Here is a 27,351-nt window from a genome sequence, read left to right as displayed (position 1 = left end):
AGGGGGAGCTGGCCCCCGAATCAGGGCTGACCCCCCAAGCAGGACCCCCCTCCCTTCATGGGGAGGTCCTTGCAATGCCAGGACTTCACAGGGAATAGCCTCATTTCTCCACCAGGGTTCTCAGCCCCACCCTTCCTGGTCTAGAGAGGCAGAGAAAGTCAACTCTTGTCTGTCTTGGCTCCGGGACAGTCGTGGCTGAGCCGAAAGGCAACTGTGTACAGAAGGATCCAGGAAGCAGGAAGAAGCAGACATCCTGGCTCCTAGAGAACCGTGAAGAAGCATGACAAGCACAGAGGCCAGGCTGCAGCTCTGTGGCGAAGCATGTGATGAGCGTGCCCGGAGCCGTGGGATCGATCCCCAGCACAGGAAGAAGGAAGGCAGGGACGACGGAGGAAGTCACAACCGAGCGGGAAGACGTTTTGCAAGGACTCTGCGGCTCGGCACCCTGTGGGAATCCTGCCGTGGAGAAGCAGCGGGAGTGAGTGGGACCCACAGATGGGGAGGAGACAGGCAGGCACGGCGGGCCTGCAGACCTCTGCTAGAGGGGTCCCCTGGCTGCCTGGCACCCCTTCCAGGACAGGCAGACAGAATCACCCTTGTTTGATAAAGGGAGAAATCGAGGCCCGAGAGGTGTGTCCAATAACACACCGCTCCTAAAGCTCAAGCCTAGTCTGCCTGGTCCCCAAAGGCGTCCTATTTCCCAACATCGTAGGCTTTTTGCTATCCTGATCCTATTTTTTTTTTTTTTTTTTGGTAGGGGAGGTGGGTATTGGGGATTGAACTCAGGGGCACCCCATCACTGAGCCACATCCCCAGCCCTATTTTGTATTTTATTTAGAGACAGGGTCTCGCTGAGTTGCCTGGGGCCTCGCTTTGGCTGAGGCTGGCTCTGAACCCATGATCCTGTCCCAGCCTGCGGAGTCGCTAGGATTACAGTGTGCACCATGGCGCCTGGCTATCCTGATCCTTTTCAGAGCAGGACTACGGGCGCTGGCCCAGCAGCTCAGTCCTTCTCGCAGGTCGTATCTGCACGGGAGGGGAGATACACAGTGGCTCACCAGAGGCCCCCCGCAGACCAGACTCACAGCACACTTAGTGTTTCCAGGGGGAAAGGCTTCTTTCTCCCGGTTTCCCTAGGTCCATCCCAGGGAGAACTCAGATTGGCCTTGCTCGGGTCACATGTTCACTTCTGAACCCATTACAAGGAAATCCCAGAGCTCTGATTGGTCAGCCCCTTGACGCAGAGGGTCAGGAGAGGCTTCCCAGTGATATCTACACTGAGACCTGAAGGATGAGTAGGAGTGATCCAGGCCCATAAACAGAGGACAAGGGACAGGGACTAGCAAGTGAAAAAGACCCAGGGATGCTCCAGAGTGTGACCCCCTCACAGTCATATCCCCTGTGCCTGGTGCCCCAACTGCTCCCCGCAGATGCTCGGGGAATGAAATCCCCCGATTTCATTCAAATGATTCATTTCAAATGATGCTGGGGAGGAAGCTTCGGGAATGAAATCCACGCCCGGTTGTGTGACCTGAGACAAGTTGCTTGCCCTCTCTGAACTTCTATCTCTGTCGGGTGGTCAATCCTCCTGACCGTCCAAGGCTCTGTAAGAATCTTAATTCCTTCAGTCTCCAAATATTGATGCTGTACTTCCTCAAACCTCAGAGTAAACCTAGGATGGATGCCATGCCTCCTGTGGAAGAGAAAGTGCTTGGGGCTTATGCACACGCTGACCTGCAGCCAGACAGCAGAAAGGGGCCAGCGGAGGAGGAAGATGGAGTAGAGGCCCACGGACAGCCAGGGGGACAGTGGCTCTCCAGTCAGGAAGGGGCAGCCCTCGGCAGTTGGTGCCTCCCCCCCCCACACACAACCCAGCCCCTCCTCCCTCCCATCCCACCTATTCCTGGGAGCTCCCGCCACCCTGGGGCTCTCTGGTCTGTGTCTGGCCAGCCAAGAGCAGTAGGACCTTTCTCCTGGAACTTTACAACCTGAATAACAGGTTGTGACAATCTCCGGCTAGAACAAGGAGAGAAATTTTTTCAGGCTTTGGTGCCTGCAGCGGGAATTCCTGCCCCACCCTGTGTACCTTTCCCAGGTGTCCTTCCCCGGCCCACCCCCAGCAGGCCAGTCCTGGGCCCCAGCTGCAGAGCACCCACAGGCTGCCAGAGGGAGCAGGTCGAGAGACCGGGGATCCCTCAGGAGCTAAGTGGGCAGCTGGGGACTCAGCCAGGAGGGAAGCCCTGGAAGTCTAGCCAGGACCTGCCACGGCTCCTCCCCACCCCCAACCTGAAGCCACAATCCCTGCTTAGCATGGGTGTGCCAGCAAGAGGCTAGCCCCTGCCCAGGTATGTGCTCTGACCCACTCTGTTCCTCGGTCTCCATCTCAATCTCTCTCTCTCCATATATATATGTGTGTGTCTATCAAGACTCCTTGTTCTTTTTTTGAACCCAAGGGCACTTAACCACTAAGCCTCATCCCCAGTTCTTTTTTTAATATTTTATTTAGGGTCTCGCTGAGTTGCTTAGGGTCTCCTTAAATTGCTGAGGCTGGCTTTGAAATCGCGATCCTCCTGCCTCAGCCTCCCGAGCTGCTGAGATGATAGGCGCGCACCACTGTGCCCAGGAAAACTGTTCATCCTTTACTTTGGTCTGGATTTCATCCTGTAACCCTCTGTCTCCTCCTTTCTCTCTGCTTCTGTGTTGTTCTCTCCTTCTGTCCCTACCTCTCTCCAGATCTCCCTTTCCCCAGCCCACTCCACCCACTCCCTGACTGGATCAGCTCTGTCTCTTTGAACACAGGATGTGAGTACCCACATCTGTCTCAGCCTGGACCTGCCCTTCCCATCTGTCCTCACAGCTATTTTGGCCCCTTTATGAATGAGGGACTCCAAAGAATGGCCTTTAAGGGTCATCCAGGGGGCCGGGGGTTCCTGAGCTATAGGTCACATCCCAAGCACATCCAAAAATCATAATATACTTTTGTATCTGAGAAGAAGAAAAAATGTTGGTAATTTGGATTTCAGGGAAGTTAAAGTTCTACCACAACCTGTTTGTGGGTAGAGCCAGGTGACAGATCAGACTTGTAACCTGCAAGACCTTAAAGGAAGAGGGTCAGGCAGAGAGGGGTGCTTTTATAACTTACAAAAGAAGTGCTGTTATTTGAATATGAAGGGCCAGCTCAGCTGAGTGTTCAGCGTACACCTGGGGAAGCCCAGGGAGGTTGACAGAAGTAGGTGACCAGGGGGAAGAGGCGGTTGGGGCAGGGCCAGGGCTAAGCTCAGGTCTCCTGTCTCTGACCCGAGTCCTTGGCGGTTGGACTTTGGAGGACATGGCTGTTAAGATGGATTCTTAAGATAAAGAAGATTCTGGGTGGGGAGGGGCAGGGAGAGTGGAGTAGAGTCACAGCAGATGGAGAAAGTCACCTGCTGCCAGAGGCCTGGGGCCTGAGCCCCTGAGCTGTCTGTACAAAGTCAGATCCCAGCACAGTTGCCGCCAGCCCTGCCCCACCAGCTCTTAAGTCTCCACAGACTCCCCAGAAGCTTCCAAAGCTGTTGAATCATTCACTGGTAAGAGCCCAGCACCCAGCGGGGAGAAGTATGCCCCAGCCCCTGCCCAGGACTCAGGAAACGGCCCAAGTTCAGTTTTGAATCCCCCGAGACAGACAGTACCAGCCGTGGGACCCTGTGGGGAACGCTGGTGATTCAGTAGCAGGAGCCCTGTGTCCACATTCTGGCTCTCACCTTTGCAAGCTGGGTAAACATGAACTTGGCCACGCTGAGTCTTCCTTACCCCTCCCTAGGAGGAGGTGACAGATCCACAGAACCAGGCACAGACTCATCTGTCAAATGTGAGCCTTGAGTGTCTTCATCAACCAAGCTCCCTGGAGCAACTACTGCCTGATGGTTTTACTGTGCTGGTCACTTCAATACCTCTCGGCCAGCTGACTGGGAGGGAAGCATGGAGGGCAGGAAGGGAGAATGGGCGGGAGAAAGGAAGGAAGGAATGGTAGGTGAAATGAATGGATGGATGGGAGAAAGGAAGGAAGGATAAATAGATGGTGGGATGGATGGATGCAAGGATGGACAAATGGATGAACGGATGGGGGATGGAGGGATGGATGGATGGATGGATGGATGGATGGAGGGAAGGAAGGAAGGATAAATGGGTGGAGGGATGGATGGATGAATGAAGGGATGGAGAGATGGATGGATGGAGGGATGAATGGAGGGATGGAGGGATGGAAAGATGGAGGGAAGGAAGGAAGGATAAATGGATGGAGGGATGGATGGAGGGATTGATGGATGGATGGACAAATGGACAAATGGATGGAGGGATGGAGGCATGGATGGAGGAGTGGAGGGGGGAAGGAAGGAAGGATAAATGGGTGGAGGGATGGATAGAGGAAAGGATGGATGGAGAGATGAATGGATGGATGGATGGACAAATGGATGAACGGATGGAGGAATGGAGGGATGGATGGAGAGATGGATGGAGGGAAGGAAGGAAGGATAAATGAGTGGAGGGATGGATGGACGGATGGATGGAAGGATGGATGGATGGACAAATGGATGGATGAATAGAGGGATGGAGGGATGGATGAATGGAGGGATGGAGGGATGGAAGGATGGAGGGAAGGAAGGATAAATGGATGGAGGGATGGACAGATGGATGCATGGATGGATGGATGGATGGAGGGAGGGAAGGAAGGATAAATGGGTGGATGGATGAATGAATAAATCAAATCCTCCAAGGATCAGTGCCTATCTTTCCTCGACTTTCCAACCTCTGCACTTAAAAAAGATATGGTGAATTGGATATAAAATTCCAAGGGCACAAGTGGGAGAAAGGTGGAAGCGGAGAAGAAAGGAGAAAATTTGCTGCCCTGTTCACATGGCAGGTGGCAAGGAATTGCCTGAAAGGACCAAGATTTCCTTGACTAGAGGCCCCTGTCCCAACCTTTGGTCATTGTCAGGGCCCCGATGGCAGCTTCCAATTTGATCTTCCTCTCTCCACAGGTGAAGGCTGACCCCAAGCCACCTGGCCCCTGGACAGAATGAGAGTGTCAGGTGAGTCATTTTTCCGACATCAGTGTCTGCCCGTCCTGGGTTCAGAAGTGGTGTGGTGACTCTGTTCTCAAATGGTCTGGTTAGAAATCCAGGAGGAAGGGCCGGGGATATAGCTCAGTTGGTTGAGTGCTTGCCTCTCAAGCACAAGGCCCTGGGTTCAAATCCCCAGTACCGCAAAAAAAAAAAAAAAAAAAAAAAAAAAAAAGAAATCCAGGAGGAAACCAATCCCGACAGGGAGCCTGGAAGGGTGAAGAGGCAACTTCCTGCCTCTAAGCTGGAAAACTTCCCCACAACGTCCCCAGCTGGCTGGGATCAAAGGGTCTGACCCCATCCTGGAAACACCTGGCCCTGGTTAGAAACGAGGGTGCCATATCTACCTCCAGGAGAACTAGTCTGGGATCCTCAAACCACAGGACTGGACACAAGTGAGGTAAAGACCTTCTAGTCCACCCTCATGCTAGCCTTATCCTCCCTTTGTACAGACAGGGAAACTGAGGCACCAAACAAACTGCACCTACCCCAACTATATCCCCCAAGCAACTCTGAGGAGCGAGGAGTACTAGTTTTGAAGTCGGTTTGCTTCTCTGGGTTCAAACCCCACTTCTGTCACTTACTAGCCAAATGACCTGGGGAAGCAATGACCTCTCTGACCCTCAGTCTCCTCATCTGTAAAATGAGGACAATCAACACCATCAGGGGTTAGTGTGAGAATGAGTTGAGATTAAGTATCTGAAAGCTGTGTATACAGCATTTGCTCTCATCCCCAGGGGATTAGTGTCCAGAGCCAGCCACACTGTGGCCAAGAAGACAAAGAATCCCCAGCCCTAATCCCCACCCCACAGGATTCAGGCGGCCTCCACCCCCACACCAAGTACCCACGGGCTACTACAAAGCCAGGGAGCAGAGTTCAGGGTCAAGAAGCCGACAGGGAGGGCAGAGGAGGGGCCAGGAAGGACTAAGCCTCAAGGGATTCGATTCAGAAGGCAGCAGCAGCTGAAATGAAACCTGCTTTCTAGTCCCTGTAAGGCAAGGGGGCGGGACAGGGAGCTCTGGGTGACTTGTCCCCATGTGTGGGATGGTTTCCCAGTGACAGGCAGGAAGGAAGGTCAGGGGCAGTCTGGCTGTGGGCAGGGGAGGCCGGGAGCTTTGACTTGTCTTGGAGCTACTGAGCAAGTCCAAGCGTGGCTATTTGTGGTGGCAGTTGACAGAGAATGTGGGGGGCCAGAACCACCCCTCAACTCACCCTAAAAACTACTTACTCTTTTTTTTTTTTTTTTTTCGGTAACAGCAATTGAATCCAGGGGTGCTTAACCACCACGCCACATCCCCAGCCCTTTTATTTTTTTAAATTTTGAGAGAAGTTCTGTCACTTAGGGCCTCTCTAAATTGCTGAGGCTATCCTCAAACTTTCAATCCTCCTGCTTCAGCCTCCTGAGCTACTAGGATTACAGGTGTGTGCCACCACACCCAGCTGAGCCTATCTATTCTTGATGACTATAACGTCCCTCCCAATAAACCATGACTTCCGTGGCAAGGGCATTATTACTGTGTCCACTCTGTGACTGACAAGACTCCAGCACAGAGGCTGAGCTCCTGCCCAGGGTTACCCAGCACCATGGCCACCCCGAGCCCTGGATGTCTCCTTCCCAACTTCCCATCTCCAAGAGCAGGCCTCCTGCTCTCCTGCATTAGTTCTGTATAAAATGCAGACTCCCGGGCCTCATCCCTACAGACTGTCTCTGGAGGTGGAAAGTCCTCTCCCAGGGATCACAAAATCTGGCAGCCTTGTCTCACCATCTGACCACGGCGTGGAGTCACCCCCTGGTCCATGGTCTGGTCCGCAGTGTAGATGCAGTCTACACCCGCAGCAGGGGTCTCCAGACGCGGTCTCACCGTGGGAATTTGGGAAGAACTCGCCTGTGGCCTTGCACGGGGCACGATGCTCTCCTCTCCTGGCAGAGTCCCCTTGCTTCCGCAGGTCTGATTCGCCTCCTGGCCCTCGCCTTTGCCCTGGTGGCCACGTGGATCTTCCTTCGCACTTCCGACAGCTTCAGCGTGAGAACCATCCGTCTGCCACGCTGGATGGGTGAGTGGGCTCAGGACCCGAGACAGGCTCTGCAGGGCGGGGGCCGGGGACGGAGGTTTCCCTGCATCCTGGGGTGACTCGGGTGACCGCATGCGCCTGCCTTCTGCAAGCTCTGTGGTGTGGTTTCACATGCATTCTGAGAAAGTCAGAGCCACCGAGAACTACCTCCACTGTCAGGTCCAACATCATCCATAGCGATGACCCAGGACAGCGCACGGCTTCCCAAGACAGCAAGAAAGCAGTCACTCCGACTCTAGCATAACACCCCAGGAAGGTCTGAGGTCCTTCATCTCATCCATTTTTTTTTTTTGCATTGAGGATTGAACCCAGGGGCGCTTAACCACTGAGCCACATCCCCAGCCCTTTTGATATTTTATTTAGAGACAGGATCTCCCTGAGTTGCTTAGGGCCTCGCTAAGTTGCTGAGGCTGGCTTTGAACTGATGATCCTCCTGCCTCAGCCTCCCGAGCTGCTGGGATGACAGGCATCCGCCACCGCACCCAGTCATTCATTTTTTTTTTTTCAACCATGACCTATGGCCCATGTTGGGATGATTGAGAAGTTTAGAAAATGCTTGCTGGCCACCACGTCCCCAGCCCTGGGGACAAGATCTTCATAGAATGAGATGGACTCGGTTGCTGTGGGCCCAGAGAGGTGGACCCAGGTTGGTGCAGGAGCTCAGATCACGTGTGGAGCTCAGGGTGACCCCGCAGGAGAGAGTCTCAGCCCAAGAGGGAGGAGCAGAGGAGAAAGGTGCCCCTCAAGACTTTCTCTATATTCAACTAATGGGGTTTTAAGAATCAACACCCCCAACCAACAGTCGCCAGGTGTCAAGCTCTGGGTGAGGCCCCAGGGACCCCCAAAATGAGATACATGTGGCCCCTGCTCGTGGTCTGAGTCAGAGAACTGAACAGGCTCCATTGCAGAACCCACGAAAACAAGCGTCTTGATGTGATTCGAAGTCTCCAGAAATGATCACTGCGGCAGGCGACGGACACAGCAGGAAAGACTGCCAATAAGAACCCCCAGTGAGGGCTGGGGAGATAGCTCAGCTGGTAGAATGCTTGCCTCGAAAGCACAAGACCCTGAGTTCGATACCCGGTACCGCAAAAAAAAAAAAAAAAAAAAAAAGAAAAGAAAAGAACCCCCAGTGGCGCGGCTGCGCTAGCACAGGCCTGGAATCACAGCCCCTCGGGAGGTCAAGCCAGGAGGGTCACGAGTTCAAAGCCAACCGCAGCATCTTAGCGAGGCCCTAAGCAACTCAGCGAGGCCCTGTCTCTAAATAAAATATTAAAAAGGTCTGGGATGTGGCTCAGTGGTTAAGCACCCCTGGGTTTGATCCTTGGTACCCACCCCCTAAAAAAACACAGTGCTCCACGCTGGAAGGATGACTTTCATTTGCATTAGTAGCTCCTACTCTGGGTGCAAATAGCCCCGATCTATTATTTAATGCATTAATATTGAAGTACATATATTACTATAGCACAAATTATTTTTGTTATTATGATGTTGATAGATAATTGGTTTCCTTTGTAACCCAATCTATTTTATTTTATGCATTTAATAACTTGCCTTCTGTTGGAGAAGGAAATGCCAATTGTCTCAAGGCAAATGGGGATAACTCTATTCTGAGGGAGAGTTCACAGGCTTTCCAAACCAGCAAAGGGATCCATGGCATAGAAATTATGAAATTAAGAACTCTTGATTTACCTGGCAAATTAGGCAGGGTCTTTTTCTGGTGGAAGAAACCAACTCAATTCTAACTAGTTTCAATAAAACTAGTTTCAAGGACCCTTGAGCAATCCTATGTGACTCAAGGATGTCAAGGATGTCTTGAGACACATAATTGGGAAGTCCACAGGCACTGGCTTCAGGTATGACTGAATCTAGCCGCTCCCACAAAGCCTCCCACATCTGTCTCCCCATGTCCTCGGGCTCTGTTCATTGATATTTAACCTCAACAGGTTAGAGACTTCTTCTGTGGGCCTCCTCTCCAATGCAGGCACTATGGCTACCAGCTCTCCAGGGGACATCTTCTAACCTAGCTGAAAAAGCCTCGGCCTCACTCTTTCTCTCTAAGGACCCAGGGAAGACATCGACCGAGGGAAGGACCCTGACTCTAGAGAAATGTGATAGTGACATTGGCCCAGCCTAGGTCAGTTGCTACTCCTGGGATCGTGGAGGCAGGAGCTAGGGACACGCTGAGGTGAACAGCCCCCTAAGGCCCAGGCGGAAAGCACGTGGCCGGTGTTGGACCCCCTAAAACAAGAGTGCTCCCTCTCCTGGCATTCCTCTGTCCCCTGGAGCATGATGGGAGACCCAGGAGCCCTGTCCTCTAGGACTTAGTCCCAGCGTGACCAGAGACCCGACCTAGAACTGCAGCGAGAGTCGAGATGCAGTAAAAGATGTCGGGAGGTAACCGAGGTCCCCGAGGCCCAGTGCAGCCAGTGGCCACAGTCAGGAGAGAGGCTGCAGCAGGGCCAAACCAACACAGTGGTCCCCAGGGGCAGGGCCGGCCCCTTACAGACGACCTCACTGGACCCTCCCCACAGCTGAGGAACCCGGGGCTCAGAGAGGTCAAAGTCACCCACGGTCACACAGTAGGCACTAGGGCTCAGATGGCAGGACTCTCAGGGCCCCGCCCGGCTTTTCTATAAACATGAGAGTCATGTACCTATGTGTGGGGGGGGAGGTGCTCAAGCATGTGCATGAGTGTGTGCACATGTGTCCACGTACGTGTGTCCACGCGTGAAGAGGTGACAGCAAGTGAGAGTGTTCTGACCAGGGGGACTGCTAGACTATGTCGACAGAGCCGTTTTATTTATTTTATTCTTTTGGTACCAAGCACTGAACCCAGGGGCACTTAACCACTGAGCCACATCCCCAGCCCTTTTTCGTATTTTATTCAGAGACAGGGTCTCACCAAGTTGCTTAGAGCCTCGCTAAGTTGCTGAGGCTGGTTTTGAACTCGCGATCCTCCTGCCTCAGCCTCCTGAGCCGCTGGGAAGACAGGTGCACCATCATGCCCAGCGACAACGCCATTTTAAATTCCCTTCTCATGTGCCCAGCCCCCAACCTCCCCGATGCAGGAAGCAAAAGTGCCCTCTCTAACCAGACTCTCTTCTCTCCAACAGACATGGCGCCCAAGGACATCGGTGAGTACCCAGAATGCCCCGTGTGCCGCAGGCAGGTGTTCCCTGGGTCTGTATTCCCAGCGCTGCAGGTCCCAGAGAAATCTAGGCGCCCAGAGTCCAGCCAGCCTGCCCCTCTAGGGCCAGAGGGGCCTTCTGAAATCCTGCACGCCCTGGGGCAGGGCGGCCCTCGCTCAGCCACAGAAGGGACAGGCTCAGCCGTCTCACTCCTCCATTCCTCCTGGTGGGCCCTGGCCACACCTCACCCACAGCTGCCTGGGAGCCCGAGGCGGGCGCTGTGCTCTTTATCACTCTCTCAATGACCCCGGGCTTAGCTCAGCTCTGCACAGCACCAGGAGCCATGTGGGCACCACAGGTTTGGTACTGCCACCCTCCTAACAGGAGGGTGTGACGGTCTGCTGGGGTAGAAATGCCCAATGCGCCCCTACAGGAGGGGAAAGCACTCTGGGCTCCAGGCAGGGCACCTCTCCACCAGGAGATGCAAGGGAGGCTTCAGGGAAGAGGTGGCCTCTCTGCAGGGTCTCCTAGAGGACAATGGCCTTTGCAAAGAGATGCATGGGACTCCAACGGAGGCCCAGCCCACGTGCACAGCAGGAAGAGAGCTCAAGGAGGGCAGATGCACTGAGAGCCTCGGATGCCAGCCATTGCGGGCACTGGATAGGCCTTCAGCAAGGCCCTGAGCTCCCCGGAGGCAGAGGAGGTGAAAGGGAGGGATAATGATAGTAAGAAGGACAACAAAGTGCTTCCTGGGTCCCAGACTCTGCATCATGCAAACCCTGCACACCGGTGCTGTGATTATCTCCTTTTTTTTTTTTTAGTGCCAGGGATTGAACCCAGGGGTGCTTAACCACTGAGCCACATCCCCAGCCCACTTTTATATTTTATTTAGAGACAGGGTCTCCCCGAGATGCTCGCCAAGTTGCTGAAGTTGGCCTTATACTTTCAATCCTCCTGTCTCAGCCTCCCAAACTGCTGGGATTACAGGTGTGAGCCACCACGCCAGGCTTAATTATCTCCTTTCTAGAGAGGAGAAAACTGAGGCTTAGAGAGGTGAGACATCCCAGTCAAGGCCACATAGCTCTGGTGGGGAGTGGGAGTCAAACACCCCCCCATCCACCCTGTCTGGCCCAGGTCTTCAATAGCTCTTTGCATGAGGCCATACTCCCAGGTCCTCTGTCCCCCATCCCAACATGGTGGTGACTCTGAAGAGGGACTTTCCCCAGACGGAGAAGCCCAGGGCACTGTGGGGATTACAGGGAGCAAAGATGATAAGAAGGAACACAAACCACTCACCCTACGCCCTTAACCCATCTCCCCGAAGCCTCCTCAATCAGATTCTGAAGCACAGAGACTTGCAGCATCTCAGAAGAAATGCTTAGACATGGTCTCTGGGGGAATGGCAAAGTCAAGCTCACGTGCATCCTCCCACCCTGCCAGCTGCCGGGACAGACATCACTAATCCATCCCTGCATCCGCATCCTTTCCCTCCAGGCCCACAGGCAGCCTCAAGAGCTTCATGGTTAAACTTCTATCAGTAGGCCCAATTCACACTTAGGAGAAAACCTATTGGACCACCCTGATCTAAACCAACTCCCTGATCTCCTAATTGGCAAAGAGAGGTAGGAAGATTTCTGGCAAGTCACACAGCAGGTTAGAAGAGCAACTCCAGGTTCCTGACCCACCTTCCCACCCAGCCAGAGCTCCCCCAAAACACACCAGCTCCAGGCCCTGAACAATAGACCAAGGTCTCCAGAGGGCTTGGGCCTCAGGGTTTGGAGCAGCTAGAACCCAGGAAGCGCATCCAGCTCCCAATGGTTGAGACCCCAGGCACCATCTCCCTCCATCCAGCTGCCTGACTGTGAAGGCTAGGTGGTCAGAAAATCAATTCTGGAAAAGCCTGCTGAAGCAGGGCTGTTGACAGCGGGTTTATCAGACTTAGCTGCAGTTGATGAGGCTCTGAGCAAACTCCAGGGGTTGTCCCCAGGGCCCAGAGTCAACCCCTCCTCCCTGCACAGGTGAGGAACTCTGATCTTACCAAGAGCAAAGTAGCCTCTCAGGTGACTGGAGGTGGGGACCCCAAGTTTCAGAGAAAAGAGGAGCCACACCCTGGCTGAGGCCCTGTGTTTTAGTTAACTTTTTCACTGCTGAGACTAAAGGATCTGACCAGAACAATTTTAGGGAAGGAAAAGTTTATTTGGGGGTTCACAGTTTCAGAGGTCTCAGTCCATAGATTGCAGGCTCCATTGCTCAGGGTTCGAGGTGAGGCTGAACATCATGGTGGAAGAGTGGGGTGGAGGGAAGCAGCTCACATGGTGATCAGGAAGCAGAGAGAGACTCCACTCTCCAGAGACAAATATAGACCCCAAAGCCACGCCCCAAGCCACGCCCCCAATGCCCACCTCCTCCAGCCACACCCACCTGCCTCCAGTCACCACTCAGTTCATCCCATCAGGGATTCATTCACTGATTGGGTTAAGGCTCTCACAACCCAGTCATTTCTCCTCTGAACCTTCTTGTGTTGTCTCCCATGTGAGCTTCTGGGGACACCTCACATCAAACCATAACACCCTGTCCCCAGCATCGCTTCCCAGGACAGCCCTTCCTGGGTGTCCCCGCTCCCTGCCCTGGCTTTCTGAATGATATCACCTGCCTTGCCCTCAGGTACACCCAGCAGGTGCATGTGCTGAAACCAGGGGAGGGGGCGTCTAGGAAAATCATTTCTCTTCGATCGCCAGGGCTCCCCACTTAGCAGAGGGACCCCAAGCCCAGCAGGGAGCCCCAGCGTGGGCTCCAATCCTTCCCATAAGCTCAGTCGCCTTGTGCCAGTGAGTCATGACCCAATAAAGGGGTACATTCTCTGGATTCACCGAAAGGCTCCCTCGAGGACAGCAAGGGCCCAGGGGACCCTACCTGTGCTGACTGCTTTGTCCCTCGAGGATAAGCTTAGCCCAGCCTAAAGGGCAGGTGTGTTCACCCAGTGAGGATTTATTGTGTTACTCTAGGTCAGGCCCAGGAGAGGCTGGGATGATTTAACAAGGTCATAAACAAAGTGCTCGAACCACGCCTGCTCCCAGCAAGCCCTCGGAATGTGCCAGGGTCCCTCAGGAAGCCATGGGTTTGCTCCAAAGCACACACTGGCAGAGGGCCAGGGAGAGTGGCAGCCCCGCCCCTGAGCTCCCTTTGACGGTGGCCATGTTCGCCCAGTCCTCCTGACGGCCGCCTTCCCAACTGTCCTGTGGTGCTTAGAGGTACGTGTCAGGGTAACCCCGAACCCACCATGCAGAAAACATGACGTCCGGTTCACAGCAAGCCCGTTGATCGAGCCTCAGAATCTGCAGCGTGGGGTCCACATCTCCTGCCAGGCGTGACCCCCGCTCCCCAGATGTGCCCCGACCAGGGTCTCAGTAAGAGGCACGATCAACAGAGGCGCCACACACAGTGGGTGCCCAGCAGGTTCCGAGCACCCAGAGGGAGGGCTGCACTGCCTACCTGTGATTCCCTGTTGTCTTCCAGGGTCTGGCACTTAGTAGGTGCTCAGTAAATGAGTCATGAGTGCATGAACTGTGAGGGGAAGAGCTAATCTGTACTATTCTTTTTTTTGCAGTGCTGGGGATAATCTGTACTATTAAGTTGTATTTATGGTTCCTCTTGAGGACTGTGAAGGCACCATCACAGTTACCCATTTTATGGATGAGAAAGTTGAGGTGCAGGAGTTTCAAGACTTCCCCAAAGGAACCCAGCTAGAGAGGGGCACCCCTTCCCGCAGGCTGACCACCCCCCAGGAGGCCTCAGGTGCCTCATGAGGCTGCCACGGTCCCGGAGTTTCTCAAGGGAATCCCTTCTGCATGGTGCCTCTGGTTATCCGCCACTTCTCACGGTTCCACACATTAACGGGGCTGGGCTAGGATGGAAAGTTGGGAAATTTATCCTGGGGTGGCCACAGCCAGCATCCTGTGCACCTTGACACGGGTCAGTAGAGACAGTGCAGAGCTCAGGAAGGAGCAGATCTCCCAGACTCGGGGCTCGGCAGCCTCCAAGTTTGTTCTTGAGGCTGCCGGACTCCTCTTCCCGGGACCCCTGCCCAAACCACCGCCCACCAAGCCTGATCTGTTCCCTCCCCAGAAATCAAGAAGACCAAGTGTGGTCTCAGCAAGCCCTGCCCCTTCAACTACTTTGCGTTTAGAATCTGCAGCGGGGCTGCCAACGTCGTGGGCCCCTCCATGTGTTTTGAAAACCAAATGTAAGTACCCGAGGGGCGCCTGCGCGTCCTTTCCCGCATTTCCTTCCTTCCTGGGAAAACTGGGCTCCAGGTGAACTATCCAGGATAGTAAAGTCCTGCGACAAGAAGTTCATCCTCCGAAAGACAGACAGCCACATGGCTCAGGATTCTGAACCTAAACAGAATTTGGCTAGACGAAACAAAGGAACTTACTGGTTCGTGTATCTAAAAGACCAGAGGTAGCAGGCTTCAGGAATAGCTAGATCCAGGTGTTCAAACTATCTCATCGGGACTCCCTCTTAGACCACCTGCAACTCTGTTTTCCTATCTGTTAGCTTCCATTTTTTTTCTCTACTGTAAATGCACTTCTCTGTGTGGTTGAAAGAGAAGCCACCATCCAGATTGACAGATCAACCCAGCCTAGCACCCCTGTGGGAGAGAGCTTCCCTGTCTGAATCACCCCTGCCAAAGACCCAGACTGGGTCTCATTGCTGGCCCTGGGTCCCATGACCGTGCCTGGCCCAATCTCTACTGGTCCAGGCCCGGGAGAGAGATCAGTCCCAGACACTGCCTGGTCTGAGAGGAACAGCTCTCCCAGGGAATATCAGGAGACAGGGGTGTGGCTAGCTGTGCTACCTGTGGGGACCAGAGTCCCAGACAAGGACCCCACCTCTTCCCTGAGCAGGCCGTTCTAGGCCAAACCTGTCATGAGCAACTCCTCAGAGTCCAGCTCATCTCTAGCTTCCGGGAGAAAACAGATGGCCCAGGTCAGTTAGTCCGTGTGTTTCCCGATGCTTCTACAGCACAACCCCTGGGCAACAGCAAGGTGTGTTCCCCGCTCAGGACCAAATGGATTTTGGTTTTGTTCTTTGTCTTTAGTATCATGAGTCCTGTGAAGAACAACGTGGGCAGAGGCCTAAACATCGCCCTGGTGAACGGTGAGTTGCCAGAAGGTCCCCACCACTCTCTTAGCGCCCAGAAGGGCAGGTGGCCGCCGCCTCTTCCTTGAAAAGACATTGGCTCAGCCCCTGCCACCATCGGAGCCGTCCTGTAGAGCTCAGGAGGGCTGCACAGCTGGCCTGGGGGACAGAGGGTCTCAGAGTCTTGCCATATGCTTCCATCCCAGGAGGATTCATTTCTCCTAGGAAATGGAACCCCAATCTCAAGCCACCCCAGTCCAACAGCCACACACGCCGCCTTAGGGGACAACCAAGGATGATATGAGGTCACACACACAGTGCACGCCTTCATTCGTTCTAGTCAACACATATGGACGGCAGCTACTGTGGGCCAGGCCCTGCCCAGGGGCTGGAGACAGCTGTCAACTAGGACAGTCCCTGGCTGCACCTTCCCTGTGGGTGTCCCAGCTAGGAAGCAGGAATGGGGTGTGGGGCCGGCAGAGGTAAGAGCCACGGTGGTCAGAGGTTGGCCCAGAGAAACGTGGGCGTGGCTCCTTCAGGCAGAGGCAACCCGGCCCTGCCCGCATTGGGGAAGGGGCGAGGGAGGGGCGGGGCCTGTGATTGACACCGGGTCTTTCTGGCTAAAACCTGGAAGCAGGTGAGCAGGGGAATGAGGAGCTAAGCACGCTGCCTAGTATGAATTGGAAGCTAAAGTCACGAAGGAGTCATGCAAAGGCTTTGAGCAGGGCCTGAGGGGCCAGGCTTGCATTCCAGGAACCTTCTTTCAGCTTGGAATGGGGAAGCTGGAGGCTGCCCCATGGTCTCCAGAACCAATCATCTTCAGCAAGGGAGGAGCAGGAGGCCCAATTGCAGCCACGCTGGATTTATAAAGTCAAGTAAGGACCAGGTGGTCTGGCCCCAGCCAAGCCCTCCTCTCTACCTTCAGCTCTCAGTCAGGGAATAGGGGTCATTTCTTTTTAAGGGCCACTTCCTGGGACCAAGGTCTGGGCAAATGGGGACATAGGTGTGTTTTAGTCAGCTCTTTCACTCCTGTGATTAAAAGACCCAACCAGAACAATTTTAGCGGAGGAAAAGTTTATTTGGGGGCTCACTGTTTCAGAGGTCTCAGTCCATAGACAGCTGGCTCCATCCCTCCGGGCTCAAGGTGAGGTTGAACATCATGGTGGAAGAGTGTGGTGCAGGGAAGCAGCTCACATGGTGATCAGGAAGCGGAGAGAGACTCCACTCTCCAGATACAGATATATAACCCAAAGCCACGTCCCAAAGCCACGCCCCCAATGCCCACCTCCTCCAGCCACACCCACCTGCCTCCAGTTACCACCAGTTAATCCCATTGGGGATTAATTGGCGGATTAGGCTAAGGCTGCAACCCAATCATTTCTCCTCCAAACCTTCTTGCATTGTCTCACGTGTGAGATTTTGGGGGACACCACATCTAAACCATAGCAGAGTGTAAGGGATGCTCAGGAAGAAAAATGCCAAATTTGTGTGTGATGTGACCACACAGAGGAAGTGGCAGGATAGGATGGGAGCCCTGTCCTTGCCAAATTCAAGGGCCTGCACTTTATTCTTGGAGGTAACCATTTTTCCCTCTGAAAAAAAACAACAAAAAACCCTGCTGGGTCAGAGCCAAGATCAGGGCCTGGATCAGAGATCAGGGGCAGGATTAGGACGGCTAAGAGACTACCCATCCATTCTCCACAGCCTTGGCCTCAGCATAGGGGCTGCCAGAGCCTCATCAACATCTGTAGCAGCTCAATTCACAATAGCTAAGCTGTGGAACCAACCTGGGTGTCCTTCAACAGAGGAATGGATAAAGAAAATGTGGTGCAGATACACAATGGCATATTACTCAGCCGTAAAGAAGAATGAAATGATGCATTAGCCAATAAATGGATGGAACTGGAGACTATGGTGCTAAGTGAAATAAGCCAATCTCAAGAAACCAAGGCTGAATGTTCTCTCTGATATGCGGATGCTAATACACACTACGGTGGGGGAGGGAAGAACAGAAGTCCATTGACTTAGACAAAGGGGAATGAAGGGAAGGGAGGGGATGGGAACAGGAAAGACAGTGGAATGAATGGGACGTCATTTTCCTGTGTTCATATATGAACACGCGACCAGTGAAGCTCCACACCACGTACAACCACAAGAATGGGAAGTCATACTCCATGTATGATAATATGTCAAAATACACTCTACTGTCATGTGTAACTAAAAAGAACAAACAAAAGGGGGGGGTTCAGTATGGCAGCTCCTTCCCGTGAGGCAGGTGTGTGGCAGCTCAGGTCAGCCGCCAAGCCCTCTCCACGCATGCCAGACCCCAGAAGACTGCGGGGGATCTCAACTACCATCACCCCAATGTGGCTCCTGCTGCAGGTGACCTGGTGAGACCTGTGGAGTCCAGGAACCTGAATTTCTCTTCTCCTCGATGGGATCCCATCTGAGAAAACCTCTTTGTGCATTCCCTGCGGGGAGACCTTCCCTGACTCTCACAAAGCCAGAAAGACAAAAAATAACCATCAAGGACAATTAGAGCTACCATGGATCCATCCCTTCCTGCATGCTAGCTACTTCATCAGCCTCCTCCCTACACTAGAATCCAGCAGTGCTCCACATCTCCATTTACCAGGTAGGAAACAGGCGCAGGAAGGGTAAGCAACTTGCCCAAGGTCACACAGCACTCTCCAGAGCTGGCCGACTCCCAGGTCTTCATCACTCAGCTCTAGTACCTCCTTTCACTCGAAATGTCCCCAGGCAGGATAGCTGTGGGAAAGTGCAACCGATCATCTCAGGGCCTCAGGATCCTGGTCCATATCATGAGCCAGAAGCATAAGATCAATAGTTCTGAACCTTTTGGTGGGCGGAGATTCCTCTGAGAAATGGTGCCAATGATGCTATGCATCCCCCACCCCAATTCCAGAACAATCCACAAACGTACAAGATCACAAAAGGAGTTTCAGGAGTCCGTAGACCCCCCACCTTCCAGGGACACCCCACCCCACCCCCTAGGGAAAGCCCTAGGTGGACACAAGGCTCTGAGAATGTTGGGGCTGCTTAGCCGGCCCGGTGGCACCTGCGGCTACCAACAGCTTCAGCAAGTCACAGAGCCGCCATCTCCTCTGCAACACCCCCATCTAGTGGTGAAGAGTGAGAACTGCGACTTCCCTCCGGAACACCAGGTTCCGGGGAGAACTTGGGCTTTTGCTCCCTCCCATCACAAAACCCACAAGAGCAATTCAGGATCCCGGACTCTGGGAAACAGCACCAGTCAGCCCCACTGCAAATCCCTTTGCCTTCAAAAGCTGGAAGACTCGAGTTGCGGGTTTTCTATGTAGGTGGGAATAACGTTGACAATCGTATTATTATTATTATTATTATTATTATTATTATTATTATTATTTTACAGCTAAAATGAACCTTGTGCATCTGCTATTTTAAAAATCTGACTTAGTTCCCATTGCACACATGCAAAAACTGTACACGATGCCAAACCCTGTGTTAGCAAGGGGCAGGACAAAACACAGACTCACGTAGTTTTCTTCCAGAGACGCCCATCCATTCTGTTTTTGTACCTCTCGGCTCAGCCCAGCAATTTTTATTTTTTTATTTTTTGGTACCAGGGATTGAACCCAGGGGCGCCCAACCACTGAGCCACATCCCCAGCCCTTCTTCATATTTTATTTAGAGACAGGGTCTCTGAGTTGCTTAGGGCCTCCCTAAGTTGCTGAGGCTGGCTTTGAACTTGTGATCCTCCTGCCTCAGCCTCCCGAGCTGCTGGGATGACAGATCTGCACCACTGCATCAGGTTTCAGTCCAGCAATTATTGAGCACCTAATGTGGTCCTCCATGCTCTTCACAGGACCTGATTTTATTTGATTCTTATTCTATTTTTAGGCTTTAGGCTACCCAGTACCAACTTTGAGCAAAGTGAGCAGGCAGAACGGTTCACATTACAGGAAGTAACAGTTCTGCTCCTCTTACCCTCTAGGAACTACGGGAAAGGTGCTGAGGAAGAACTCATTCGACATGTACTCCGGAGGTAGGCGCCTCTGTCGGCACTGATGTCCTGGGGTGGGCTGAGCCCTTTCCCGTGCCTGGGGAGCCGTGGTTGCAGGTATGGTGGGGTTGAGGCTCTTCCTGCTGCTGTCCTGTGGTCTTTGTTGGGTTCTCTCACAGATCCTAAGACAAGGACTCAAGTGCAATGGTTTCCTTGACAGGTGATCCCAGGAACCATCCATAGCAGGGTGGGGAAGAGAACCAGGGAGAGAAGGAAGCCAACACAGAGTGTAATTGGGTCAGTTAAGAAGCCAGTGTGCAGTACCCCTCAGAGACAGCCCCATGGGGGCCGGGAGCTGGGTGCTCATAGCCCTGATTCCTGCACTTCTGGCCTGTGCTCAGGGGGCTCAAAGGAACACCCAGGCTGGCAGCTGGGGCCAGACACACATGCACTTGAAAGGACGGGGGCAGGGGGCCTACTGTCTGTGCCCACTTGACCTCTGCCAGGAGAACATACTCGAGTTCAAGGTCACAGGGAGGAATCTCCAGGGGACCCAACAACAGGATCCAGAAAGGGCCTCTCTGAGGCTCACACTGCATCCTTCTGCAGAGGTCCTTTCTTCTCTGTCTGCACGGATATGCTTTTTGAGCTTCTTTGTGCACGCAGTTGCCCCTTAGGAAGTCACTGACCCTCTTACCTTAGCATGGCTAGCTAGGACAAGGCACTGCTCCCCATGGCCCCAAACTAGAATCCCAGACATCCAAGTTCCTCTGCCATCATGATCTTCAAATTATTATTATTATTATTATTATTATTATTATTATTATTATTATTATTTTGGTACCAGTGATTGAACCCAGGAACATTTAACCCCTGAACCACATCCCCAGCCTGTCTTATATTTTACTTAGAGACAGGGTCTCTCTACGTTGTTTAGGGCCTCACTAAGTTGCTGAGGCTGTCTTTGAACTCACGATCCTCCTGCCTCAGCCTCCCAAGCTGCTGGGGTGACAGGCATGCACCACAACGCCTGGCACAGTCTTCAAATTCTTAATATTTTTTAAATAAAAGTCCTGTGTTTTCATTTTGCCCCGAACTTAACAAGTTATGTAGCTAATTCTGCTAACAATCTGTGATTCCATTAAAGAGCTACTGTAGGTCCAAGTTATTGCCACACTTACCTTTTACAAAGATGCTCTGACCAGGGCTATCACTCATCCTCGTTTGACAGATGTAGCCCATGCCTTAACTTCTAGGCCCCTTTTTCCCAGACTTCAGCAGTTCAAGGGCCTCTTTCTCAAGTTGTACTGTATCCAGAATACCACCTGTATTGCTGGTACTTTCCTTTAAAGTGGCTCATGTTTTTCCTCTTTTTCTTGGGGGGGGGGGGTGGGTACCAGGGATTGAACTCAGGGGCACTCGACGACTGAGCCACATCCCCAGCATTATTTTGTATTTTATTTAGACACGGGGTCTCACTGAATTGCTTAGGGCCTCACTTCATAAGTTGCTGAGGCTGAACTCACGATCCTCCTCTCTCAGCCTCCCGAGCTGCTGGGATTACAGGTGTACACCACCATGCCTGGATTTCCCTCTCTCTTTTTTTTTAACCTAAATAAATAATATCTTAAATGGGAACTCCATCATTGTCCTAAGTAGAAAGCCATCAGCACTTGCTACATAGGGAAGGGAACCATAAAAATTAAAAAATGTAACGGCAACCAATCAGCGGATTTCAGAGCTCACAGGTCTCCCCACGTGCTAAACCTAGGCCTGTTCAGCAGAGAGATGGACAAGTTCAAGGTGGTGTTACGGACACAGCTGAGCCTGGCTCCCTCGCGCAGCAGGAGAGCGAAAGGGACCCCTACCTGGTCTCAGTTGTCAGGGGCCACCTGGGGTACCATCCAACTCAGCACAGACAGTCCAAGTGTCCCCCGACGTAGACGGGGTCAGAGATGTGCCAAAGAGCCCAGAGGTCCTGAGAGATGGGGTCCCCGGACCCCTGGGGGAGACCTTTCACCAGTGGCTGTGATGTGGCTGCATGTCACATAGTACCCTGGGGATTCTAAATGCCAGCGTCCACCCCAGATACCTGAGTGAAGGCCCTCACTGCCCACATTGTCCCTCACCTAGGACGAGGGCCGCAGCAAGCTCCGCCCGAGGACACCGCCTCGCGCTGACTCCCAGGCCTGAGTCGTTAGGTCCCTAGGAGAGAACGGGAGTGACGGGCAGTCGCTGCCCCTGGGTGAACGGCACCCGCTTTTCTTCCTGCCTGCAGATGCCAAGCTCCTGGTGAACTTCCTGAAGGAAATTCCACGGGACACCCTGGTGCTGGTGGCCTCCTATGATGACCCGGGGACCAAGTAAGTGAGAAACAACGCCTGCCCGACCGCGTGGTGTTGCAAACCACCCCCCACCCCCCCCACCTCCCCCACCCCACCCCACACCCGCTCACCCCGCCGCCAGCTGCACCTGCTGGCGACCTTCCCTAAGGAAATCAGCAGGCAGGTGCAGAGAGGTCCTGGGAGGGTCGGTGAGAAACGGGAAATGCTCCCCACCCCCCAGGAACAGCTGACTGGTTACAGAAATAATATCAGGGTGACATATGATGTGTTCTTATAGGAAGATACACGACATCAAAAACGGTGGTGCACGCCTGTCATCCCAGGGTCTCCAGAGGCTGAGGCAGGAGGATTGCAAGTTCCAAGGCAGCCTCAGCAAAAGTGAGGCGCTAAGCAACTCGCTGAGACCCTGTCTCTAAATAAAATACAAAATAGGGCTGGGGATGTGACTCAGGGGTCAAGTGCCCCTGAGTTCAGTCCCCAGTACTGAAAAAAAAAAGGGGGGGGTAGAAAATATTTAAGGACATGGTCCCATACAATTAGGTCCCTGAGTGACATCGCGGCCACCTTAGTCAGTGGGAGTACCCTCTGTGATGTTCACACGGGGTCGACGTCACCAGACTAGGCATTTCTCAGAACGTATCCATGGGTACCCAGCCCGACTGCTTGATGGTGGTGATGTCAGGGGACAGGTGCTCCTCCATTCAGTCACTTCTTTGTGACCTCCCCGTATTTTCCAGATGAACACGCATTACATTTGCAAATAGAGCAGCACCGTTTCAACACCTCTCGGCAACCCCCACCCTTTTTGGAGAGAAAGTCTGGGCCCCCTGCCACCTGTCCTTCCCATGTTCTCTGGGTACCACCCAGAGCAGGTGCCTCATGCAGGAGCTGCCGAGGACTTTGCCCTTCTCCTGGTGCCGCGCGCGTGTGTGTGTGTGTGTGTGTGTGTGTGTGTGTGTGTGCGTGTGTGCCAGGGATGGAACCCAGGGGCGCTTAACCACTGAGCCACATCCCCAGCCCGTTTCTGTATTTTATTTAGAGACAGGGTCTCGCTGAGTTGCTCAGGGCCTCGCTATGTTGCTGAGGCTGGCTTTGAACTTGTGATCCTCCTGCCTCAGCCTCCCGAGCTGCTGGGATGACAGGTGTGCGCCACCGGGCCCAGCTCCTGGTGCTTTTCAACCCAGCCCACCCTCCTGGTGGTCCTCTCTGGTCCTCTGCAGAATGAACGACGACATCCGGAAACTCTTCTCCAACCTGGGGAGTTCCTACGTGAAGCAGCTGGGCTTCCGGGACAGCTGGGTCTTCTTAGGAGCCAGAGACCTCAAGAATAAAAGCCCCTTTGAACAGGTGGGTTCCCAGATGCCGGGGAGGGACGGACAGACAGACGGGGAGCAGGGCGGGGGTGGCAAGCACAGTCGCTCTCTGTGGACTTCGTTGTTGGGAGACTCCTGCGTGGAGACTCCATTCGCTCCAAATCACGGCGATCCAACTGGCCAAACCCCAGCCGCCTCTGCCATTTTGTAAAAGGTAGGTCACGTGCAAATGCAAAGGCATCTAGAAATGTACCCAAAAAGGAAAGGGAAAGGAGGACAGAGGATGAAGGGGACATGAGGGGAAAGGAGAAAGGAATACAGACCCGAAGCCTGCGGCATGGGGCAGGGGAGCCCAGAGCAGGGCCTTCTGGCTCCGACTGTGACCCTGGTGGCCCTGCCCCTCCTGGCCTCAGGCTCCCCACCTGTAATAAGAAGAGTCGCGACCAGCTGAGCCCTGAGGCTCTCCTCAGCTCCCTGTGGGGGAAGTGGGCTTGTGCCAAGGAGGGGACAGCAGGACCCCCACTCGAGCATGTGGAATGAGTCAGGAAGGGTCCCCAACGTGGAGCGCTGTGTCACCACCAGCAAGCAGCCCTGAGCCGTGGCGTCTAGGTGGTCCCCAGAGGTGGAGTTGGAGGAGCACTCACAGGAGGAGGGAGGGAGCAGACAGAGGTCGGGCCGCCCAGGGAAAGGCCTTCTCTCCACTGCCAGAGGCACCCCCGTCCCTCTGCATCCCCAGCTGGGAGGGATTCCAGAAACCCCCAAGAACTGGCTGGGCCTTCCCTGGCATGAAGTGAGGACATGCAGTGCAGCCCCGATCCCGAGGCTAAGGGTCAATGATTCTGAGATTCAGGACCCTGAGGAGAGCAGACTCTGACCCAAGAGCAATAGGGAGCCAAGGGGGGCTTAAGGAAGAGAGTGGCAAGATCAAGCTGATAATGGGAAGAACTAGCAGCCAGTAAGGGCTTGCCCTGCTCAGACACACGCTAAGCAAGTTACACGCAGGCTCTGATTTAATACTTACGGAGAAGTCGGGGTGATTGTTACCTCAACTCACAGACAAGGAACCAGAGGCCTGACCAGGTACGCTGGCTCACACCTGTGATCCCAGCAACTCGGGAGGCTGAGGCAGGAGGATGGCGAGTTCAAAGCCAACCTCAGCAACTTAGCGAGGCCCTAAGCAACTCAGGGAGACCCTGTTTCCAAATAAAATATAAAAAGGGAGCTGGGGGTGGGTTCAGTGGTTAAGTGCCCCTGAGTTCAAACCCCAGTACCAAAATAAAAAATAAGAAGAATTTCTTCTTGTTCTTTCAAAATAACTGTTTCAATTCCATCAAAGGTAGATTTTTGCACTTAACATATTTCTTCCCTAAGCTAAAGCCTGAGCACTTTAAACACAATCTCAACTGATTTTATACTCTTTATATATTTATGAGTAGGCATTAATATCTCACAGGGCTGCCACCATTCACCAACCGGGTGACTTGAGGCCTCTGTGCCTCCATTTCCCCATCTGTGAACTGGGATGGTAACCACAGGCACTTCCTTGGGCTCCTGTGCCGAGCAAATCTAAAATGTGCTTCAGAATGGTGCCTGGCATACAGCAAGTGCTCAAGAATGGCTAGAATTTATATTCTTATTATTCTTGTCCTTTGAGGTGTCCTAGAAAGGGTAATGGAGAATTTGGGGAGGGGGGAGGGGAGGATAAAGCTCTTCAAGACACCCCCTCAGCCCTTGGTGTCCCCACAGGACACGGTGGGCAGTCACTGGGCTCTGAGACCTTGGGCAGCTTGCTGTCCTCTCTGAGCCTCTGTTTCCTCATCTGTGAAATGGGCCGGCGGGGAGGAGACAAGCACCAGCACCCGTGTGGGCCCCATGCCGTCTCCCTCTCTCCCTCTCTCTAGTTCTTAAAGAGTAACCCGGAAACCAATAAATACGACGGCTGGCCGGAGCTGCTGGAACTGGAGGGCTGCGTGCCCCGCAAGGTGTTTTAGGAGGTCCGCGGCTCTGCCTGGGCCAGGGGCCTGACGACGCCGCTTCTTCCTGACTCGGGTCCGGAGCCCAGCGAAGCGGGGGCCGGGCTGCCAGGACCCCTGCGGAAAGCCCTTCGTCCTCACGCTCCGCGCCTCTCCTGCCGGGCATCCAGACCCTCCGACCACCCTGCAAGGTCCACCCGGAGAAGCGCCCATGCCCGGGGTCCTTCTGGAACCAGCTGTCTGTGGAGAGAGCCGAGGGTGCTCCCTTCAAGAACAGCTGGTGGTCGGTCCCAAGGAAGGACTGACTGCCCACCCCACGGGAGCAAAATTAAATTTGATTTTGGCTGGTTTCCAGTGGACTTTCTGACGGCTCGAGTTGCCTGCTTTCTCCCCGGGATTGGATGGGTCCGGTCCAGCTCTCTGGGGCCATGGGTTTGGACAGCTTGGTGACAGCTCGGGGTTCACCAATAGGCAGCTGGAGTGGAACTGGGCTTCACAGGGATTCCTTTAGTCATGAGAGAATCTGCGGTGCCCAGGGTATTGTGGAAGATGGACAGGACAGGACGGAGATCCGTCTTGCTTGTTTACTTAAGTTTGTTTTGTTTTGTTTTTATTTTGTCTTTTGGCACCTGGGATTGAACCCAGGGTGGCTTCACCACTGAGCCACATCCCCGGCCCCTTGTTTATATTTATGTAGAGACAGGGTCTCACTGAGTTGCTCAGGGCCTCACTAAGTTGCTGAGGCTGGCTTTGAACTCTCGATCCTCCTGCCTCAGCCTCCCGAGCTGCTGGGATTACAGGTGTGCACCACTAGGTGTCTGGCTTTATTCCAAGTTTCTTTCTTTCTTTCCTTCCTGCTTCTTTGGAGGAGATCCAGAGCTAGATAGGTAGGGGAAGGGGGAAGATCTGGGACAGAGTAGGAAGAGCGGACTTCAGGGGAGACATCTTGCCTGGCGTTGGTTTGGGGTCCCCCAAAACCAACCCCAAGACAAGAATTCAAGTGCAGATGATTTATTCGGGGGATGATTCCAGGCTAACCAAAGGGACTTAGAAAAGGGAGACAGAGGAGGGACAGTGGCCAATAAATATTGTGTTGTCAACCCAGCTACCACTGTGGGTGACCCGAGCTCTGTCCCCAGGACCCTCTGAATCCTGTAAAACACGCGCCCCAGGGACGCCTACTCTGCAGGGAGGGAACTGTTGTTGATGCACCAGCTCCCGCCAATCATTTGTTGAGGGCTGCTGGTGTTGGGGTGACGTCAGATCCTAGGCACTTCTTGCCTGCCCCATGTGGGGACCAGCGTGGCCTCACAGTGAGCCCCTGGACAAGAGCTGTCATGCCAGGTGCGGGGAGGCCCCTGGAGAACACTGCAGGGAAAGGCCCAAGGGACACAGTAGGAAGACGTGCCTGCGGTCTCAGAAGATCCCTGTTCCCAGGCTCTGGACCCAGTCCTAGCAGGGGGTGGTGGGAGCAGAAGGCTTGGTGCAGAGCAGAGCCACCCAGAGCTGTGCTAGGAGACCGCAGCATGGCGGGCAGAAGGCCTCAGGCCACGGGGGCTGTGGGGCTCCGTTTCTGAGTCCTGGGAACAGGACGGGCCTCAAATGTGCCCAAAGGACATGGGGTAGAGAGGAAAGCAGAATGGAGGAACCCTCAACCAGGGGCCTCAGCAGGCTGGGGCCAGGGCTACGGTGGCAGTGTGGTCAAGGACAGTGACCAGAGTCTGGTGGGGTAGCTTCAAGCAGGCCCAGCTGAAGAAGTCTGAATCGGGCACCGTCAGCCAACCCTCCACCTCCCGCCTTCCCAGCCCACCCCAGAACATCCTTGGGGACTCAACGGGGGGTCTTCTGGCAGCCCCAAATGACCATTTGCACCCACATCAATCTAGCCTTAGAAAAACATCTGGCTAGAAACCCACCCTGCGAATGAAAGTGCCCAGAAATTTCCATCACGACCATAAACAGCCTTGTCTGCTTGGAAAGTTTTCCTTACAACAAGCGAGAACACCTTACAAAATGTAAAAGGAACCAGTGAAGACTTACAAAGTGAGCTCACCCCCAGAGGCAGGGCTAGACAGAGAAGCCTCGGTGGTGGCCCCATTATAAAAGGAAGTGGAGCCCGGCATGGTGGCAGGCAGACCCCGGTAATCCCAGTGGCTCGGGAGGCTGAGGCAGGAGGACCGCGAGTTCCAAGCCAGCCTCAGCCATTTAACGAGGCCCTAAGCGACTCCACGAGACCCTGTCTCTAAATGAGATATAAGACAGGGCTGGGGATGT

General features: G+C 53.8%; 1 protein-coding gene across 3 annotated transcripts; it reads left to right on the top strand.

The window, feature by feature from the left end:
• Positions 1–369: 369 nt before the first annotated feature.
• Positions 370–25,426, top strand: Fam3d (FAM3 metabolism regulating signaling molecule D). 3 transcript variants are annotated; one of them, XM_047531421.1, is made up of 10 exons: positions 370–478; positions 5,016–5,066; positions 7,045–7,152; positions 10,287–10,307; positions 14,427–14,544; positions 15,403–15,461; positions 19,438–19,488; positions 21,725–21,809; positions 23,012–23,138; positions 25,006–25,426. In XM_047531421.1, exons 2-10 carry the CDS (start codon positions 5,054–5,056, stop codon positions 25,093–25,095), a joined length of 672 nt encoding a protein of 223 aa, XP_047387377.1. In that variant the 5' UTR covers positions 370–478; positions 5,016–5,053; the 3' UTR covers positions 25,096–25,426. The 3 variants fall into 3 exon arrangements, with proteins under 3 accessions (XP_047387377.1, XP_047387376.1, XP_047387378.1); XM_047531420.1 differs by lacking the exon at positions 370–478 and adding an exon at positions 2,095–2,345; XM_047531422.1 differs by lacking the exon at positions 370–478 and adding an exon at positions 3,496–3,566.
• Positions 25,427–27,351: the final 1,925 nt, after the last annotated feature.

Source organism: Sciurus carolinensis, chromosome 17, assembly GCF_902686445.1.
Source record: "Sciurus carolinensis chromosome 17, mSciCar1.2, whole genome shotgun sequence".
NCBI classification, from domain to species: Eukaryota; Metazoa; Chordata; class Mammalia; order Rodentia; family Sciuridae; genus Sciurus; species Sciurus carolinensis.
This window is presented reverse-complemented; position numbering and strand designations above follow the sequence as displayed.

Bases quoted from the DNA above. Each gene is read 5' to 3' on its own strand.
- Fam3d (XM_047531421.1), top strand. The intron at 15,462-19,437 runs GTGAGTTGCCAG...CTTACCCTCTAG, and splicing joins AAACATCGCCCTGGTGAACG to GAACTACGGGAAAGGTGCTG. The intron at 21,810-23,011 runs GTAAGTGAGAAA...GGTCCTCTGCAG, and splicing joins TATGATGACCCGGGGACCAA to AATGAACGACGACATCCGGA.